This window comes from Thunnus albacares, chromosome 16, assembly GCF_914725855.1.
Source record: "Thunnus albacares chromosome 16, fThuAlb1.1, whole genome shotgun sequence".
NCBI lineage: Eukaryota > Metazoa > Chordata > Actinopteri > Scombriformes > Scombridae > Thunnus > Thunnus albacares.
The window spans coordinates 9,271,806-9,293,195 of NC_058121.1; the positions used below are offsets into that span (position 1 = coordinate 9,271,806).

Below are 21,390 nucleotides of genomic sequence, written 5' to 3' on the forward strand. Positions count from 1 at the left end.
TTTGCTCTTTGTAAATGAATGTAGGCTGTTAGTTATTACATTTGATGGATGAGGAGTGGTTTGCAGATCATACTAATGATCTGCATGTGTTGGGAATGTCCATATTTGGAAAGGATGCTGCTATTCCTGCCCCTTTAGAAATTTAGTTACAAACATGAAACAAATTGTTAATGATCAGCCGGTTATTTAAATGTGAACATAAATGATTAAATTATTGAAATGTGTGTGTTTGTGGTTGCAGGTCCATCATGACAGACTTGTACTACCTCAGCCAGGCGGATGGAGTGGGCGAATGGAGAGTGAAGGAGGCTAAAGACCTGTCGGATCTGGTCCAGAACAGAATCACCTACCTACAGGTAACTACAGACGCACCTGCTGCTTACACAGCTGGTCTTGTATTCTCTCTCTCTCACACACACACACACACACACACATAAACACACAGAGTCACATACACACCAACATATAGACGCAATTACATTGTGAGCATTCATGCGAATGTTTCCCTCACACGTACATGTGTGTTTTTGAGGACATCTTTCACACTTGCTTGTCTCATTTGCACCATCCATAACTGTCAGCATCGGTTTCCACGAGGAGCAGGTGAGGGGTGTGACAGCAGACTGTTTCAGCAGTCGGATTTGACAAGCAGGATCCTTGTTTCTTGTCAGCGGTTTAGTGACACACACACACACACACACACACCCACACACATGCACCAAAACACACAGACACACATGCAGAGGCGCAAAATGACAGATTGGCAGAGAGTGCATATGCAGAAATGCAAAAACGTTGTCGCAGTGCAAAGATAGACACAAACGCACACACTGGCTCAGGCTCAGATAGATGTACATATGCTTACAGCTCCAAACACACACACACACACACACACACACACACAACCTGAGACCCAGGACACATTCGCTCACCCCCAGCCACCCGGCTCCCGTTCCCCAGCTCTGGTGCTGCTGGGTTCTGGGGTGGGGCGGTGCGGCACCGCACTGGGCCCTGCAGCATTAATGAGCCGGTGTGTTTGATGAAGAGGACCCAGTCAGTCTGGCTGGGCGGAGACAGCACCACTAACAGCTGCTGTCACCACCGCTGAGGGATCACACCGCTCCACCAGCTGCCATCACTAATTCATCACACACACACACACACACAGAGTTGTGCACAGATGGACTCACCCACACCTATGCAAGCGACTGCCGCACACACACACACACACACACACACACACGTTCAGCCACAAGATTGATGCGCACGCTCGTACGCGAAGAGATGCTGTATGTGTCTCTTGCTATCGCTCACACAAACACATATACTTACATACACACATCTATACGTCCACACACACACACACACACACACACTCACACACACACACACACAGAGACTCCTCCCTCCTATCCTGCTGTCTCTACCACCCGCACCAGCCTCTCCCTTCGTTCCTGGTTTAACTAACTCCATCTCTGCGTCTGCTCCATCTGTCCACTCACAACATGCGGTGAACATGTCTGGCTCCTTCAGATGGATTTCTGTTGGACAAGCTTTTCATCTACTTGTGCACTGTGATATACAGTGTTATTAAAGGATACACTCATATTTTTTCACATCTATTTAAAAACAATACTCACACTCATATTTATTACTGAAGCAGTTGTTTCTTGTAGTAATCATTTCCCCTGTCCATTCTGGATATTAAAATATCGACTCTCTTGGAATTATGAATTGAAAACCATAACTTTGGAAGATGCCCACTTAATTAGACTAACTGTCAGACTAGACAGACTGCTAAAGGCTTATGTTATTGTCAGATAAACTTTGGAATATATTTTTGGACAGAACGAGGACTGAATTTTGTCCCCCATCTGTTACATTGGAAGGATATTAGAAAGGGATCTCTTAAGGGCCAGTATGAACAGGAGGAATGATTACTGCAATCAAAAACTGCTTTCAAGTACTTATAGGCACCCAACTTTAGTTTTAGACAGACAGACATTGTGTCTGTCTTTTAAGTGTTTTGTTTGCTGCCCTTCCCAGAGATCACGTGTGTCCAGTATTTTAAAGTTCCTCCTAAGATTTCATCTGTGGTTGATTTGGAGACACCTGTGGTTGTTGTTGGCAACTGCAAGTGTGTTCTGATCATTTAGGTTCCAAGAGTTTTGTGCCTCCTTCCTTTTGATTTTCTGATACTGAATTTTAAATAGAGTTCTCTCATGGTGTTGTTCCTCAACAGCTCAGTCATCGTGGGTGTGGGCTGCTCATGCTAACCACCCAGTTCCTCTTCTAAACGATGCATTGTTACTGCTTCTGCAAACTTTAAATGTGTCACAACCTGTGCAATACAGCTGTTTGTCCTCCAAAGACCTCCCTGAGGCAAATATAAAAGCTTTAATGAGCTGGATATACAGTCTACATTTGAAACATTATTACAACAAAATTGTTACCGTATATCTGCTGGCAACAAGGAGCTGCAAAACAGACATTCAAAGTACTTAGAAATTGTTGCGGTCTCTTTCTTTTAATGCGCAGCTTCTTTTCATCTTCCAGGAAGTATTGTAGCTATGTGGGAATCACCGTGGATAATTACCTGAGCTTGACATACTATTTCTCACATTCTTCTCAGCCGTATTCCCTACACAAACACTATCTCTGTGGTCTCTCTGAACTGAATCCACTCCGCAACTGCCTCTGTGTTTCACACTCAAAAAGGACACCATTTAAACGGTCACTTAACCTACAGTACAGAGCCGTACTCAGAGGCCGTCTTTGTGCACGCATCTGCCGTCATTATCCTTGAACCTCGTCTCTCAACATTCAGGAGTCGTTATCAACCCCGGGATGGCCTCCACGCCACGCGGCTCATGCCACACATTGATCTCATGCAGACATTGTGGCTCAGATTCCGATGCCTGTCGACAGAAAACAAGTGTCACACAAGGCCTCTTGTCAGCATGCCACTGTAGAGTAAGTTAGCTCACACCTATGGGGCTAGTGGTGAACAGGAAGGCTGTAACTCAGAGGAAATACCTGTGTGGGTTGTTATGTCAGCTCGATGGCTGCTGTAATCTGTTCATGTTATTGAACAGAAGTGGTGGTAATCAGTTTTCAGTACCTTAAGGAGCCTCTCCTCTTCCTCTCCTCTCCTTCTCTCTCATTTCCTTTCCTCGCCCTTCTTTTCTTTTGCCTCCTGTCCTCTTTTTCATGTCATCTTTTTTTGTTTGTTTTTTTTTTATCCTTTCCTTTCCTCTTCGTTTCCCTCTCCTTTCCTTCCTCCTCCTACTCCTCTTCCCTCTCTTCCTCTTCCTCTCCTGCTAGTGTGTGATAGGCAGCGTTAGCCGGTGGGTGCCGGGCGGCCTGATTACTGTGAACCATCCACAGCTGCAGCAGCCTAATGAGGAAAACACTCCCATCAGCTGGTAATTGCTGTTTAGGAAGCTGGTTGGCACGAGTGTTGCGGAGTCGCTCAGACTGGCTGCCGAGCGAATCACAAGCCGCCCGGCGACTCATCGACAACACAGCATGTGTCACTCTGCTGGATTTTTTTTTTTTTTTTTTTGTTTTTTAAGCAAAAAAAGAAAAATCGTTGTTTCTTCCCCCCCAGTGCCTCTCATTTGGTATTCTTCCCTTCAGACTTTGTATGATATCGAAGCTAATTTATGAAATGAAGAACGAGAGTGTGGTGGGGGGTGACAGGGAATTGCAGGGAGAGTAGGAGAAGGAGAGGGATCGAGAGAATCACAAAGAAGGTCTGAAGAAATAGAGAGGGGTAGAGAATAAGAGGGAGGGAGAGTGTGTGGAAAGGGAAAAATAATGAGAAAGGAAAAGAGGTAGGGAAAAGGACAGGAAGCAAAAAAGGGACAGTTAAAAGTGCGGGAAAGAGAATGCAAGAGCAAGAAAAAGAGATCAAAGAGAAAACGATAAAGATGACAATGTTTTCTATTCTTCTATTGTCAAGAAATCCACTGAAAAGACCAACTAAGGGTTAGTCCCACTCTTTATACTTTCTCACATCCCTACACTGTCTCTAAGCCCATTCATTCCTACTAGACATTGATGTCACAAACATATAGTTTTGTTTTGTTTTTATTAAAGGTTAATTACTTTGTTTATGTAGTTTCCAGAGCAACTGTAGCTGGGCACTGTAGTTTTTTAGCAAACATTAGTTAAACAGAAGTAGTGCACTTGCTGAGTACTACAGTATTTTCAGCTGCAGATGATGCTAGTATTTATGGCACCAGCACAATGTGTGTGGATTGACTCAAAAAAAAAAAACTACAGTGCCCATGTTCATCATAATGAAGGAACATGTCACACAGTGCACCAGTGTGGCTCACTGATGTTTTTTTCATAGTTTTTGCAATACAATGGAGGCATATGGCATCAGAGGATAAGCTATATCAGGCTTTTGCTACACAGATAAAGGCAGAATATGTTGGTTTTGGTCTTTTCAGGGGATGTGTTGACATTTGGAACAATATAGAATATTGGCAGCGTTATTCTTCAATGAAATCCTTCTGGAATATCCTTCAATGAAAAGGAAAGGGGTGGATAGAAAAGATGGTAAAAGAGGGAAATTGTGAGGGTATCGCAGAGAGAGAAAAAAAACCGACAAGAAAGGCAAACCAAGAAAAAGAGGGAGGCGGATTCATAAAATTACAAGAGAATATATGATTATGAGACAGACAGGTACAGGGAGCAACGAAAACAATATCAGCCATGTATTATTACAAGTCAGGGAGCAGGGCTTTGAGAGATACAAGACGAAGGTCAAGCAATAAAAATGCTGAAACTTTCTTTCCTCTCATCCTCCTCCTAGAACCCCCCAGACTGCAGTAAGGCGAGGAAGCTGGTGTGTAACATCAATAAGGGCTGTGGTTATGGCTGCCAGCTCCATCACGTCGTCTACTGCTTCATGATCGCTTATGGCACCCAGCGCACACTCATCCTGGAGTCTCACAACTGGCGCTACGCCCCTGGCGGCTGGGAAACCGTCTTCCTGCCCGTCAGTAACACCTGCACCGACCGCTCTGGGGCCACCACCGGACACTGGTCAGGTATGTACAAACACACCACACACACACACACATACCAGAACCATCCTGAGCTACACATACACTTGTGGGTTCAGGGCTGCCCAAGACGATTGTGATCAGATGCTTGATAATCAATTAACCCTAGCTGTTAGTTGAACTATCCCAGCTAAAAAACAGAGTCTGCCAGACCTCTCTATTATGCTGCTACAGCAAAAACAAAGTGTGAGTTCCCTGCCTAAGCAGGGCTTTGCAATTCCTGTTAAAGCACTTTGGCAGCCAATGTAACAGCAGCAGGTTACTGTTCAAAGGTTTCATTGCCAAGAAATCCTGTGACTTGAGTTCGGTAAACAACCCACTCCTCTGACCCACAGTAAGTTACGTCTGATGGTGTTGATAGAAATGGAGATTGTTGGGAATAAGATGTTTGCAAGAGGTTTGTGCATCATTCGTGAACCGAGGCTCCCCGCACAGTTTTTGTAATTTCCTGTACATTGAGAACATTTCATCAGGGAATATGCACAATAACTGACATGTGTTTCAGCAAATATAGCAAATGTATAACGTCTTAACTGAGGACGACTAGATGTTTTTCTTAGTTGCAGTAGCTTGTGGCATAGATTGGCCATTGGGTCTTATATTTTCACATTAAAAGCTTGTGTTCTTTGTCCAATTTGACATCAGTATTTAATCTAGTGTTGAATGCAAACATTGTGCTTTTCTTAACACATCTAAGTGAAAGTCTACTTGAATTTGACAAACCTCTTAGCAAAGGTCCACTACTCTAGTATTACTGTGTATCAATTTTGATTCAGATACTGTATATCTATTTTTTCCCAGAAGAAATTTGTCAGTGGAGGCAAAGTCTTGGCAAGCGAGTAGCCTTCAAACTGGACTTCCTGATTCATATTTCATGCTCTCACAAATACCTGTAGAAATAACCCCAAACCAAAGCAGCCTTGTGGTATTTGCCCAGAGGTTTATTGTTGGTCTAAAAGCAGTCTTAATAACTTGCTCGGGCTGAACCTTAAAACAGCTCCCTCCTCCTGATGGAGCCAGGCCTGGGAGGGGACTCAAGGGGCCTGGTTAGGCTCAGCCCGAGGGAAATAAAATGGGGCCACCAACAGTAAGTTTAGGTTTAGGGTGCATTCAAGGAAACTGGCTCTGGAGATGTGGAATTTTGGCTTTCTAGTGGGAAATGATTGATAACTAGTGCAATAGGGGGAGTTGCAACAACCAAACTCCTAGACAGGGGCTAGACTTCTCTCCTGAGAGGAATCCGGTGCATGTGGGGATCCTCACAAGCCCCTGGTTGAACACAGCTGTGGTGCTGGAAACTTGGAACAAAAACTGCTGTGCAGTATAAAAATGCAAAGGGATGTATTGTTGTGCAGGTTTTTTCACACAGTGCTGTTATCTACTTTGAAGTACCACAAAATCAAATGTATTATCCGAACACAGCTTTGGAGTGTTCCCTTAAGAATGATAGGGTCGTACAGGTCAATGCTGGGCGTTGTGGAGAGGAAACACTTTCACAGTGCTGTTGTCTATGCCTATGGGCCAACAAACACTTTAGAGTGTCCAGCCCTTTTTTTAGTGTGCCATCTGAGTTTCTGCTGGGGGATTTCATTGCTTGCATTGGTAATGTTGGAAAAACCTGGAGGGGGATGATTTAGAGGAATGGCCTGCCTGATCTAAACCCGAGCGGTATTTATTATTATTTATGTGTGTTATTAGAATTCAGCACTAGTCATGGACAGTCCATTATGAGCACCATGCTTAAGCATAAGGCAGCTCATACTGTATGTATACCTGGTACCAGAATACCTTAGACCAAAGATCGATGCACTTGTTTGGATGTAATGGATTTCCCTACTAATGCAAATGTAGCAGAATCATTTACAAATAAGATTGCATAGAGCTATGAGTCAAAAATGTGATATTAATATGATTAATAGGTAATCCTACGGTGTAAGTGTGTTTGCCTCTGCTAAGCCGACAAAACCAAAGCATTCGTAAATGAAGATCAGTGATGATTTGGAGGTTTTACTATCAGACTGTGCCTGCCTCTCTCCTTCCCTCTCATCACTTTTCTCTCTCATTCCTTTCTTGTTCTCATCACTGCATCCTTTCTGCTCTTCATTTTTCTCCTATCGCTTCATTTGACTTGTGCTCTCCTGGGCTCTCCCTTCTTATCTCTTGCTGTCCCAGCGCCTTCCCTCTTATTCTTCTGCCTTTCATGTGTCCTTTTCCACTATCTAATGTCTTTCTATGATGACTGTCTTACAAACAGCCTCCTATAGATCCATATATGCCATCTGGCTGCTAGTAGCCAACCGCTAATTCACTACAAAAGCCACCTCTCTCCTCACGCCTATTAGGATTCTGCATTCTTGTCCTTATAAAGTCTTGCAGTTTGTAGAAGCAGTATTTTCTGTTGACCAAGCCAACTAACTAGCTAGACAAAGCTAATGTAAGCTTGTTGGGCACTTGGCTGTGTCTGCGGTTATGCCTGTTTTGTTAACAGTGCAGGAAAGAACATTCCTTTGGGCACAGGGCCACAAAGGGATGCTAAAGCCTTGGATTAATAAGTAGATATACACTGAATATCTCACTAATTAAGTGGAATGTTTGCCCATGCCAGTACATTAACGGCTTTTGACTGTAGTGAATACTGATCTCTGAAAATTCACAATGGTGCCAGTACTCAACATTAAATTAGCATGTGTTATGTTTTGGCTTTTAGCTTATGGTTAACCAGTGTTTATTGCCTACCATGCAAATGCTTAAGATATTTTGCATAGTGATTTAGTGCCGGTAAACTCTGCATCTACAGTGTAAATTTGTCACTCCTGAACCTTTATCATGATGTCTCCCTGTGTCATTTTGTGGTAAATGTCAGCAGTCCTTTGTCGTTACCATTACATACAAAGGTGTGTACTGTTTCAGCCTTAGTGTATTATACACTCAGCAATTCTATGTATTGTTTGCCTAACCTTGTGTTTTTGTAGGAAATTGACTTGGTTAGTATTTTATAGAGAAGCCCTACCAGATTCCTTGTTGTCCCACCTTTCCTCGTATATCTTTATGTGGTTAGCCCACTTTTTGTCAAGTATTTCCCTCAGGATGTGAGACATTTATAGACAGAGACGATGCTTTGTGTGTGCTTTTGTGACGGGGTATTTCTGTCAGGAAAACATATAGCTTGGGGGGGGGGGGAATCAAAGATAGCGAAGAAGTCATTATGGGGCCTGCTGATTTTCCCTCTTCAAATGGGAAATGGGGAAAAACAAAACATTACAAGAATTTCCACATAAAAATAGAAATAACATACAGTGCACCCGGGGATAGGGACTGGGGGAGGGCTGTGTCTGACAGTTTTTCTAACCTCCCAAAACCGACAATTCGACAACCATGCCCACATCACACTGTGGTTGCCTGGGTTTGCACGGGTGAGAAAGTAGGCAGTTTTTGAGCTTCTCTCTCAAGCTCTTCTTCACTTCATCACACAACTACTTCCATCACTTCTTGTCTGTACAAACAGTGTCAATGTCTTTTGAGAAGAAACTGTCTAAAAGTGTGCGCTGTTATCCCCAGAAGTACAAACCACAATTACCAATCTGACCAGATATTTATTGCCAGCTTTGGGTATTTGACAGATACTTGATGCTACAGATACATTTCAGTCACTTACAAAAAAACCAAGTATTGAGGTTCAATACACGGCACTACTGTCTATTTAGTCCACTGGTGCATAAGGCTTTTTTACCACAAGGTTTATGTTCAATGGACAGCATAACAGCGCTGCACCATCTCACAGGCATGGTAACAGACAAAAGGGAAACCAGTCTTCTTGTGGAACAATGATTCGTTGATCAAAGAGCTAATTTGCCAAAGAGAGTGTATTCCTTTGAGGTTCTCTGTAGAGATATCACTGCCTTATGAGTGAATCTGAGAGCAGCAGGAAAAACATAATGTCCCCTGCCATGTAAAGACTGGAACAAGAGTTCTCCAAGTTCATAAACTCAAATGTATTATGAATAGAGAAGCTTGGTATTTTGTGTCTGGATGGTGTCACTCTCGGTTCTCCGGTTCCATAGCTATGTTAATCTTATGGAATATTTATTAGGCTCAGTATGCATCATAGGTTTAAAATACAGTGTAAGAATCCTGTTTCACTCCATATGCTTTAAGTCATGATGCATACAGGAAATGAATGCAGAGTCTTTGGAGTTGAGATGAAATTCAGTAGAGCTTTGTGATCTAATTAAGTAGCTGTGGGAGGAAGACATACTGCATATCTGTACATTTGTGCCAAGAAGTGCAGGCCTCAAAATATGCCCATTCCCCCTTATGTGAATCATGCCAGTGCTGTTATATAAGCAAAGACAGGCCTGGGAATATTTTTTCTGTTCAATATTTAATGCTTCTACCAATTTATATTCAGTTCATGCTCCGGCATACACACACACAAATTGAAGCCTCTGTTTCTGTTCTTGTTTTTAACATGTTTTTTATGTACCCTTTCTGTGAAAGGCCATTTTTAATGACTCATTATGCCATTTATAAGGAAGTGCGTTGTGGAGGCTGTGTTTGCTGTATTAGGGCCTGTCTGTGGTGGTTACAGAAGCCACTTCAGTCAGACAGAACACGGGCCTCAAACTAGTTTTTACGTAAATCACACACACACAGGCACACAAAAAAAAGCTCTCCTCAGGTTTTAAGACTGAAAGAGAGTGAAGGTTGTGTCTGCCAGGCATATCCCTTCTGGTGAGATGAGATTAGCTGGGGCTCTTTGTGTGTATGTGTGTGTGAATGCACATTTCTTTTTATTGTTATTTTATTTGGATCCTTATTAGTTGTCACTGTTGGACCACCTTCATTCCTACTGTTCACAAGACCCCGTATGTGTGCATGTTCATGTGTGTGTATTTCTATCTACATGATTGTGGTTGAGTTTGGACAGTATGGACAGTTGGTCTTGATGTCTTGGAAGGTCTTGCTGTGCACAGGAGCTTCGTGCTGCCTAGAGAGGTGACCTTCGTAATCAGCCCTGCTCAACCCCTCTGCCCAGGGCTTCTGCCAAGCAGGACTCAGCCTGAAGGGGCCAATGCCAGACCACCAGCCCCCCGCCTCAGCCCCAGCCTAAGCCTCAGCCTCAGCCCCTGGCTCTACACAGCCTTGATATAAAGGATCTTACCTTGGCCTTTAAGCAAGGATATGCAAAGAGCAGCTGTCAATCACAAAAGCTGGACTTAAAGGGGTTTGGAATGTTCAGTATGGATTCATTCTGGAAACGGAGGAGGAATGACTATAACAGGGCTTAGGAATAATTCTGAAATATCACACTGCATCACGGTATATATAATATATTTTTATATTTAAAAGAATAACATATTGTCTAGTAGCTATTTCAATATTACAGCACACTGAAGGGACCCCATTCACTTGCAGATGCTATCAGTTATGTCAGTTATTTGACTGATATTCGACTCGATTTTTGGCCTGAAGTTGGTCAGAGCTTTGGTGAGAACTTGCTGATGTTTCCAGACACAATACTTAAGCTGACATAATGCTTGAACCAGTAGAAGATTTTTTGTTGTTGTTTGAAAGGCCACCCTGCTGTCCCGAAACACATTTTTGACTTGAGTTGTGCTGAAACCATTAGTTGATTAATCGATCAGTCAATCAACAATTTTGATAATCGATTTATTATTGGTTTCAGGTTCTCAAATGTGATGTTCTCTGTTTTATATCATAGTAAATTGAATATGTTTGGATTTTAGACTGGTGGTCAAACCAAACATGACATTTGAAGATGTCACTTCATACACTGGGATATTGTGATATAGCATTTTTGACAATTTTGTGACATTATTATATAGACTGAACAAATAATCGTTTAATCAAATAAATTAACTGCTCATTAGTTAATAATGAAAAGAATAATTATCTACAGCCCTAACCTTCTGAAGAAAGGTCTGCTCTGTCAGAATGCTGATTAAGTATTGACTCTTGAGTGTCTTTTTTTCTACATGTTCCTCTCTGGCCCATGCAGGAGAGGCCCATGATAAGGACGTCCAGGTTGTGGAGTTGCCTATAGTCGACAGCCTCCACCCTCGGCCCCCATACCTGCCCCTGGCTATCCCTGAGGACCTGGCCCCACGCCTGCACCGTCTGCATGGCGACCCCTCCGTCTGGTGGGTGTCCCAGTTTGTCAAGTACCTGGTGCGCCCTCAGGCGTGGCTGGAGAAGGAGATCCAGCAGACCACTGCAAAGTTGGGCTTCAAACACCCCATCATCGGGTAAGAACACTTGGCTATAACATCTCAGTTTATGTGGTTTCGTCTTCTCCTTTTTCTATGGTCATAAACACTTCAATAATAATGAATTTGTTCCTATAGCATTTTTCTACAATAAAGTCTACAAAGTGCTTCACAATTAAAGCAAACAAAAGGCATAGGAATAAGAAAACAAGAGAGAAGATGTAGCCTTGAGGGCTGTGGTGGAATACAAACACTGCTTTGGGTGAGGTTAATACAAGGTTAATACAATAGTATTAAAAGTAACTTAATTTGATGATGATATAATTTTATTCATTAGAATAAAACCCTTGACATGAACCATCTCGTTTTCAAGGGGGTCATAACATACAATACAAACAAAAATGAAAAACAAAAAACACCAGAAAGATAGTGAACACAACCACTAGAGCAAAAATATTAGCACAGAATATACTGTGTATATAGGTATAGCGTCATCTGAAATATGTGCAGTTTATCTCAAAATAAGAAGACAAACCATTTTTAAATGTGTGAAATGATGTCAAGGATCGTATGTTTGAAGGTAAGTTATTCCAGTCTGACGGAGCCTTAAACATAAATGCTCTTTTTCCATTTGCTTTTCTGACTCTAGGAATGGAGAAGAGATCTTATGTAGAATGCCTCAATTGATATATTGAGGAATATGGTACCAAAAACTTTTGAGAGTAATGAGGATAGTTGAAATGTACACATTAAAAATGAGTTGTAGCCAATGAATGTGTCTTCTTACATTGAGTGGAGGCCACTTAAGTGAGTTACATTATACAGTGATGAGTACTAATGGAACATCCAGTTGCAAATCTACAGTGATTATTGTATGCTGTACTGAGGGGTAGAAGGTTAGTTTTGTATGTGTTTTGATAAACAACATCAGCATAGTCGAGAAATAAGTTGTGAGGCATCTTTCAGACACTAAATGTAAAACAATTTCTAGGTCAAAATAAAACACTGGTTCCAAAATTAATTTTGCGGAGAACATGATCAATGTGAGGTTTGAATGTAAGTTCAGAGTCAAGCCATAAACCCAAGTGTTTAGTTTCATCAACTCTATGCAGATAAGTACCATCATTACACATCATTAGTAGATTTTGTTTTAAGGCTCTGTCTTGTACCAAAGACCATAATGTGTAGATTTTTGTTTTATTGAGCAGTAGTTAATTAGATAAGATCCAGTTTTGTAAATTATTGAAATTCAATTGAAGGGCAGTTTGGATTTGCAGTAAATGAGGTTTAGAAGAATAAGTGATATGCATATAGTTGAACAGAAGAATTAGAACGGATTAAAGGAAGATCATTAATAAAAATAGAGAAAGTAAGTGGACCCAGTGTCGAACCCTGGGGTATACCTCTTTGTCAAACAAATAAATCAGACTTACTCCCCTGAAGGACAACACATTGTTTTCTATTATATAAGTAAGAGTAAAACCATAATAATGCATTTTGAGATAGACCAACTGCATAAAGCTTATCTAAGAATATGTAGTGATCAACCAAATCAAAAGAGTTCTTGAGATCAGTAGAAATAGCCCCTGTAAGATTTCCAGCATCACATACTGAAAACACATCATTAGTACGTTTTAAGAGGGCAGTAGTTGTTGAATGATTAGGTCTAAATCCGTATTGAAATGGTGATAGGATATTATTACTCTTAAGATACTGAGATAAATGATTAAAGATAAGTTTTTCAAATACTAATGCAATAGAACAGATTATCAATGCAGGTCTGTAATTAGTCAGATCAAGAATGTCACCACCTTTGTAAAGTGGAGTAATGCATGAATATATCCTGATAGCTGGTAACTCACAAGTAGATAAGGACATGTTGAACAAGTCAGCAAGTGAGTACATGAGAATACGAGATGCTAATTTAATATATCTGGATTCAGTCCCATCAAGTCCAGCACCATTGCTCAAACTTAGTTGTTTGATAGCATTCAGAACTTCTGTGGGTGTTATTTTCATAAAGCAAAAGGTGACAAGATGAAATATTACTGAAATTATCAGTGTAGGAAGAGCCAGGTATTGAGTCAGAGCAGACAGAAGAAAAATGCTGACCGATAGAGAGTCATGAATTATTACATTGCCATCTCTTAATTGATTAATATGACGTTTATTTGAAGAGTTTATTTTGGCTTTTATACTGTTCCAGAAATGTTTAGAATTGTTTTGATTTTTTAAATTATTAGAGACATTCTTTATAATAATTAGATTTATATTAGGCATCTTGAACATGGGTATTAATTGGTACCTATCCCAATTAATAGACATTAGATCATTAATAAATAGGTCTACATTCATTTTCTTATGTTGTCTAATTTTAATTAATTTTGATGGCGATTTTGGAAGTTTAATCTTCCATACACAGTAAATAACTGAGTGTTTACTGAAGCAGTCTGACAAAACACCAGCCTTAATATGTTTGTCAGTATTAGTGACAAGTGTCAAATCAAGTAAAGACATGTTGGGGTGATTCAATTGGGTTCCTTTTTTTTGTAGTCCCCATTTGTCTCCAGTCCAAGGTACTTAATACTGAGGATCTTTTGATACCAAACCCTGATCTGATGTATTTGTCTTTTTTTATAAGGCAGGTAAAATAACTACATGCTAAAAACATAATTGGCTAATTTTAAAATCAGTAAAACCAAACCAGACTAGAAATAAGAGGCTTATAACACATTTAATGACCGTATTAAAAATAAATAGCCTGGCTGCTTTTCATTTATCTTCAGTAGTCTTTGTCAATTAAAGGATAAGGCAGATGGTATTCTATATTTCACTTACTGTCAACAAATCCCACTAAAAGACCAAAAACAACAATGAACTGATCCTACAAACAAGTATTGTCTGTGTAGTCAAAGCCTGATAACGCTTATTCCTCTGTGCCGTAGTGCTATATTGTTCTCTAAAAACTATAAACAACATAATTAAGCTGCATCATTATACAGGGTGACATATTCCTTCATTATGATAAACATGGGCACTGTAGTTTATTTTGAATTAATCCCATATAAACTGTCCTGGTTCTCTAATATTCAGTAGTGCACTAAATGTGTATTAATCCACCGCTAAAAATAGACCACCAGAAATACGCTGTTTACTCATGTTCACTCCTGTTGGCAAAAAAGCTACAGTGCCCATCCGTTTCAGGAAATTATTTGGTCTTTCGTAAAAAACAAAACTATATATTTGTGATCTGTTTTTAAAGATTTACGTCTTGCTATTGGTAGGAATGAATGGTGTAGAGGGTGAGTGAACGAGACACAGGGTAAGGAAGCCAAAAAGTATTGAGAGATGGATAAACACATGTTTTATTTTTGTCTTTTCACGGTATTTGTTGACAATAAGAAAAATATCAAATAACACCATCCTTTAAGGGTGCCATTAACAATGCATCTAACGGCTCTAATATCTACATCACTACTGTAAGCCTAGATATTATTTTTCATGAAACTTTCAATAAATGGTGCTAAAGAGAGGTCTGACTGAGTTTTTTGATATCAGCTTGGCTTTGATTCTGAATGTTTGGTGCTTTGCCATCTCCAGAGATGTTGCTCTCACTGTTTGAAACGCACCCCTTGTGGGGATGTGTGCAGCAACAATACTGTAAGCCACTTTTAATAATAGCTTCTAAGAAAGGGGTTGGACAGCTGTTTATTTATTTTTTCCTGTATCCCTGTCAGGTGTTCAGTCAGTAAACATTCATGTGCTGTCTACCAGCCTCTCTTTACTCTTAAATAATTCCACCTATCTTTGAGCAGCACTTCAAACCATGGATCAAATAGGACTGTGCAGATAATTCGCAGTTGTTTTAAACTACTTGGTTTACCAGATGGGAGATTTACTATGTAAGGACAATGCACATAATGACTGGTAAACTGTCAATCATGGGAAAGTAGTATATGCAATGACTTTTAGGTACTTTGTTGAGATTGTCTTAAGTTCGTGCAGCGTCCCATGAGGCTGGCTCCACCCGGCTGGGAAAGGAAGTAGTTTAAAACAAACGCTAACAGTTATTTTCTAATAGTCAGTCTGGTTTTGTTCTGTCACCCGCATCATACCTTTCACATCCATATATTTATACTCCGTGCCAGCTACTCACCCTACATAACTTTTATTTTTCTCACCTTCTTTACATTTCGCTGCGAGCAATCGCTGCTGATCTTCCTCGCTTTCCCTGTCTTGTTCGACATAGTTCTCACTCCCTCTTGTTATGCTCTCACTCTCTTTCTCTCTCTCTCTTTGGTTTTTACCTCCCTGCCTTTCATCACCGCGGCAGCTACCGTCTCTCACAGCCCTCTTTGACTCTCCTCCCCCTTTTTCTCGTTTTTAATTTATTTATTTTTTTATTTTTCTGTGACTCATCTCAACTTTTTCAATCTCCCTGTCCTCGCACATCCTCTTATTTGTGATCGTTCCTCTGTCTTCATTTGTTCATCCCGCTTCAAGATTTTTCAAATTTTTATATTTCACACTCACTTCTCTCTCACGTTCCCCAGGCGCACATCCCTACCCACAGTTGCTCTTGCTCTCCTAGTTTTCCACACATCTCTATCACTGTTCTTTGTGTTTCCCACTCCTCCCCTCCTCTATACACATATATCCCACCCTTTTCTTCCTGTCTACCACTGGGGAAAGGGTTATTGAAATGAAGTGCTGGGTAGAACAAAGTTTTATCACTTTTTTTTTCCCTTCCCTCCTCAGGTCTTGATACATCCACTCCACTCTGCACTGATGTTGCAACAAAATGCCTGTGCGCTTCTATCAGCACTGTGGGGGGAGGGCTATGTGTGTGTATGGGGAAGTCAGAGGGGGGAGTCGAATGTGAGATGTAAAAGTGGGGTTGAAAGAGATCCATAGTGTCGGTGCAGGAGAAAAGCGAGAGAGCGGCAGCGGTGGGAGGTGCAGGGGTTGATGGAGAGAGTACCGAGATGGATAGAAAGCCAGCTTGTCCCCAGAGCACCCAACAACCGCCAACTGACCTCCACTCCCCTCAGTCACCACCACCACTCTCTTTCCCTGCTGCTCCCTTAGGATGTGAGCTGCAAGGAGGCTGGAAGCCACCGACTAAAAGCAGCTATCAGTGCCGCTCCCTCCTGCCAGCATTTAATGTTGCCTAATGGTAGCAAGTGTAGTCAGAAAGAAAGAGAAAGTAGGGCTACTTAATCTACCGCTGATACTACAGCAGCTGTATCGCCATGGCAATGTGCTCGCCAAGAGGTGAACTGACTGTATACATGTTTTATAATATCTTGTGCCAGTGCTGTTCTATTCAATTAGTGCTTATTATATTCAGTGTTTTTTTTTGTTTTTTTTTTGCTAATCACCAAATCTCTCAGTGACTATTTGATAGTTTGAATATTAAAAATTGGAAAAAGATACATTTAAAATAGAAGAGATATATATCTGGGGGGAAAAATCATATTTGAAACATAATTTTCAGCACAAACTGATTTATTTGTTGTTTGTTTGGGGTTTTTTTTTTTCTTACAGGGACTAATTAGAAGCTCATTAGCGCTTTCTCTGTGTTTTAATTTGCTATGAGCTGTGCTTGTTGCAAGAGAAGTTACAGTAAAGTTATCTTCATGCAGCACAAAACGTAACAAATTTAAGTGCATGAGGAAACGACCAGATCATGATAGGCTATTTAGGGGAAGAAAAAAAAAGGAACCAGGTATTTTTTGGTCAAATGAGTAAAAACAAAACACAAAGCAATATCTTAGTAATAAAAGTTGCAAAAAGCTGTTGTAAAGTTTACAGTTGACCACAATTATTTACGTACACCTAATTTAATTTACATGCCATCTATTACTTTACATATATGCTTGCAATAAGTAAGATATATGGTTTCATATCTATACTCTGTATAGATATAAAACCAATGCAGGTTCTTCCGTACAGAGCATACAGGCTCACTGAATGGTTCGAGTATGGATATAATGTGTATCATATGCTATGGCCTTCACAGCCACCAGATTTCAGCTCCGTTGAACAGGTGATTGTGTATTTAGACAGCACTCTCGATCACTATCATTAAAACATAACATAAAACATATCCTTTTGAAGAATGGCGTTCATGCTACAGCGCTTAGACTTTACAAACTTAGAGAATCTGTGCAAAGAAAGCTGTTTTTGTGGTGGCCCTATTACTAAGATACTTTATGTTGGTTTTATATGTCAACCTTAATACCGTGTGCTGTGATACAATAAAGCACACTTGTGCGTAGCAGCGATTGCATGTATACTGTAGATATAAGATGGTATGACCTGTCTGCTAGAGGTTCCTGGCAGCTAGAAAGACAGGTAGCTGAGTGTTGCTGTTTTCTTCTATCTGATAGGCAGCAGAGCACTGATGTCACATCCAGATAAATTATTTATTTGATCTATATGTTATTGTCACAAACTGCTAGAATCAGCACTTGCCGGTGTCTAGTGTGGGTGTGTATGATGCCTTTAATGTATGCTTTTACGCCCACCGTGAGGATTGCCTTTCCTTTGCCAGTATTGTATGAATAGAGAGAAATGAATTGAATTATTGTGGCGGTAGTGTGGGAGAGTGCTGGGTGCCGAGGGAGGGAGAGAGAAAGCTAAGAGCTAAGCAACGCCTTAGTGCGGCCTCTGCTGCTCTGACAGAGAGAGAAAAAAAGGGGCAAGACAAAGAGAGTTCACAGGAACAAAAAAACAGCAGACATGAAAGAAGCAAAGAAGCAGGCGAGAGAGACCCTGACAAAGAATGGGAAAGCCTGGAGTCAAGACCTCTGTCCGATCAGAGAGACAGAGACCAAATGAAAGACTGACGCCCCCGCCACCCACTCACACTCCTGTTCTCGCCTCCATTCTTTTATTTGCCGCGTAAATAAAGAGTCTATTTCTCCGGTGAGCGTCCCCAATACTAACTGATTGATCTCTGGCCAGTGGCTGAAATTAGCTACAGCCTGTTTATTCTCTTTCTGTGAACCCCTGACTCCGAACACTTCTTTTAGTTCTACCTCATTCTCACAAAAGTGGCAGAGGCAGCCTTGAGGTTAGAGAAGCTGTTTGAATCCCTAAAGCAACAGGGAAATCCTGAACGGGGGAATTGGAAGACTCATTTTCTTCCCAGAGGTGCCCTTAAAAAGGCTCCTGACCCCAGATGTTCCAGTGGAGCTGCTCCTTGGCCAGCAGTAGACAGCTGGTTGTACTGGGCAGCTCCCAGATGGAGCTTTATGAATATGGAGCAATGTGCTGTGGGGGGGGGGGGGGGGAGTGCACAAGTCCAGTCAATTTTCCCTCAATAAGTGAAGGTTGAAGTATGTTTTTTTTTTTTTTTCCTCTTAGATTTAGAAATTTTCTTTGCTCCTCGAGGCCAGAAGTCACATTGCAGATGTGGCTGGGTAGTTTTGTAATTTAATAGTTCTGGATGGAATAAAAATTGTGTTTAGCGTCCATCAGTTTGAGGGATGCTTCTGTGTCAGGAGAGGAAATGTTTCTACTCTCGACCATCCTTTGTTCTGTTTTCAAGCTGTGCTCTTTTCCTCTGATATATACAGCCGGTGACAGCACTCTCTCTTTGTCCTTGCTTACTGGAAGTGGTGACAGGGACGCCGCAAAAAAAAAAAAAAAGAAATACAGTTGTGTTGGTTATTTCTCTTTCTGTCCATCTCTTTCTCCCTCTGTCACTATTTGCTGTTTTTTTTTTTTCCTTTTGTCTTTTTTTTTTTTTTCACCTTTTGTCCCAGCACTTCTTTGTTTGTGTTCACACCAACAATCAAAATCATCCCAAAATATGCCATTCAAGTTGAAGTGCCTTTGTCAGGAAATGAATTAGTATTGAACACATAAAAAAATTCTAATTTAAAATATCACTGCGCTACAATACATGCGGACTTCAAAGTGTTCTTTCAATAACACAAACTTACCAAATACAGCACATACAAAACATGAATCAATGCAACTCTTTTTTCATGCACTTTAAGTTTTTTTTTAGAAGCATGGCCCGTAGTGTTGTTATTGATTTACCACCATTCAGTGATGTTCCCTCACCTTGTTTCCCTCAATTATTCGTCATTTGTAAGTCATCCTTGATACATTGCTTCAGACCTACACTACTTCTTTTTCATATTCTTGTTGCACACATTACAATAGTACAGTGCAAGCATTTACTTTAAATATTTTTGGCCAGCACTCTTTCTTGAATGTATAGAAGATGCTGTTTTCTACTTGATATCATACTTTATGCTTGGCCTTTATGTGTTTCTGTAAAAAAAAAAAAAATGTGTATGCCATAGCAGAAGGGCAGCTTACGCACTATTGTTTGCACACATAAACATTGTTGTGTGGTGCAAAACAAGAAGCTCAGGCAGCATGAATGGCAGACAGAAAGTGGAACAAATGTACAGCCGAAGTCCATCGGGATGGAAAAATGTTTAAAGGAAATTATCTCTTAACTTTAGAAAAGCTGGCAGTAATAGTACCCTATGTGTGAGTCAGAAGCTACCAGCAGCGGTTCAATTTGTTTGTGGTAATTTTACCAAGGTTTCATTATGAGGATTATGTTTTTTTTTATATGCTAAATTGTCAACAAATTCCAAAAGTCTCAGCTCAGCTAGCCAACTAGCACAGACGTCTAGAAGTTTGACGTGTAGCAAACTCCTGCCTGTTTGTGAATTTAGTTTGTCTTGAAATCTTGTTTGAGTTTGTAAGAACCTTTGTTGCTCCTGCTATCCCAGCACAGCTGCATTATATTACATCATATTGTGGGGCCACCATCATAACCATGTTATTGCCACCCACTAGCTTGGAGTGTAAATGCCCAAAACTCAAAACTGATAAGAAAGCGAACAAAAAAAGCAGTAAAATACAGTGAAAAGCTTCTCGTTTACAGATGTTGTGAGATACAACGCTAGTATGTAACACTGTCTGTGTCCCTGTTTGTCTGCAGAGTCCATGTGAGGAGGACAGACAAAGTGGGGACGGAGGCCGCCTTCCACCCCATAGAGGAGTACATGCTACATGTGGAGGAGCAGTTCCAACATCTGGCCAGACGTGTCCACATCGACAAGAAACGAGTTTACCTTGCCACCGACGACCCCTCCCTGCTGCAGGAAGCCAAGACTAAGTCAGTGTCCTGGAGTGTGTATGTGCTGTGTGTGAGTGTGTGTGTGTTGATGTCAGCTGTCAGTCTGTATGCAAGAGTATGTTTGTGTCCATGTTTATTTTCAACTTTTTACGTCTAGTGTGACTTTTTTGTTTTACTTTTCCCTTCCTGCCTTGTTGTCCTCATCAGGTATCCAGACTATGAGTTCATCAGTGATAACTCCATCTCGTGGTCGGCAGGACTTCACAACCGCTACACTGAGAACTCACTGAGGGGCGTCATCCTGGACATCCACTTCCTGTCCCAGACCGACTTCCTGGTCTGCACCTTCTCCTCACAGGTCAGTCCGCTCTCCCCAGTTCACATCTTATATCAAACATAAAATGTTATTTTAGGAGGGACTTTAATTTCATGTGTTTTTACTTGAAATTGAAGTGAAAGCAGTCCAAACTAATATCAAGAGTTGACAGGAATATTGATGTGTGCTTTCTAATAGACAGTAAGCAAAGAAGTGGCATAAAATGAATATGATTTTATGTCCATACAGCAAAACATATTTCTTGTAACGTCAGGGCATTTAGTATGTCGTTAAGCAGATTTACATTAGTATGTAATGATTCTCATGACTCCCTTAACATGCTGCTGAATACACATAAATTACAGTTAGAAATAAATTATCAATTTAACAAAAAAAAAATTTAAACCATAGCTTATTGTGAAATAATCTGGAGCTTTTAGCCACACCTCATGACCTTCCTCAGTGGATAGAGTTTGCCAACTTGTCATTGAAATGGCTCAGTTGATGTCAAGTGATCTAAATGTGACCACCTGTTGTCATGTGACCAAAATTCCACACCTCGGTCATGTGAAAGCAGTTTATCCATCTCCATGACAACTGAGCAAACTCCACTGATGAAGGCCAAAAGTTGGGCTTAAAAAATTTCCAGTAAGTAGA

General features: G+C 40.8%; 1 protein-coding gene across 2 annotated transcripts in view; it reads left to right on the forward strand.

Moving 5' to 3' along the window:
- fut8b (fucosyltransferase 8b (alpha (1,6) fucosyltransferase)) overlaps nt 1-21,390 on the forward strand; it is an 88,319-nt gene that overhangs the window by 64,275 nt on the left and 2,654 nt on the right. For both annotated transcript variants that reach the window (XM_044377397.1, XM_044377396.1), the window contains 5 exons: nt 242-356; nt 4,826-5,063; nt 11,098-11,344; nt 20,280-20,456; nt 20,625-20,775. In XM_044377397.1, the coding sequence (XP_044233332.1) occupies nt 242-356; nt 4,826-5,063; nt 11,098-11,344; nt 20,280-20,456; nt 20,625-20,775 (928 nt within the window). The remainder of the gene's footprint in view (nt 1-241; nt 357-4,825; nt 5,064-11,097; nt 11,345-20,279; nt 20,457-20,624; nt 20,776-21,390) is intronic.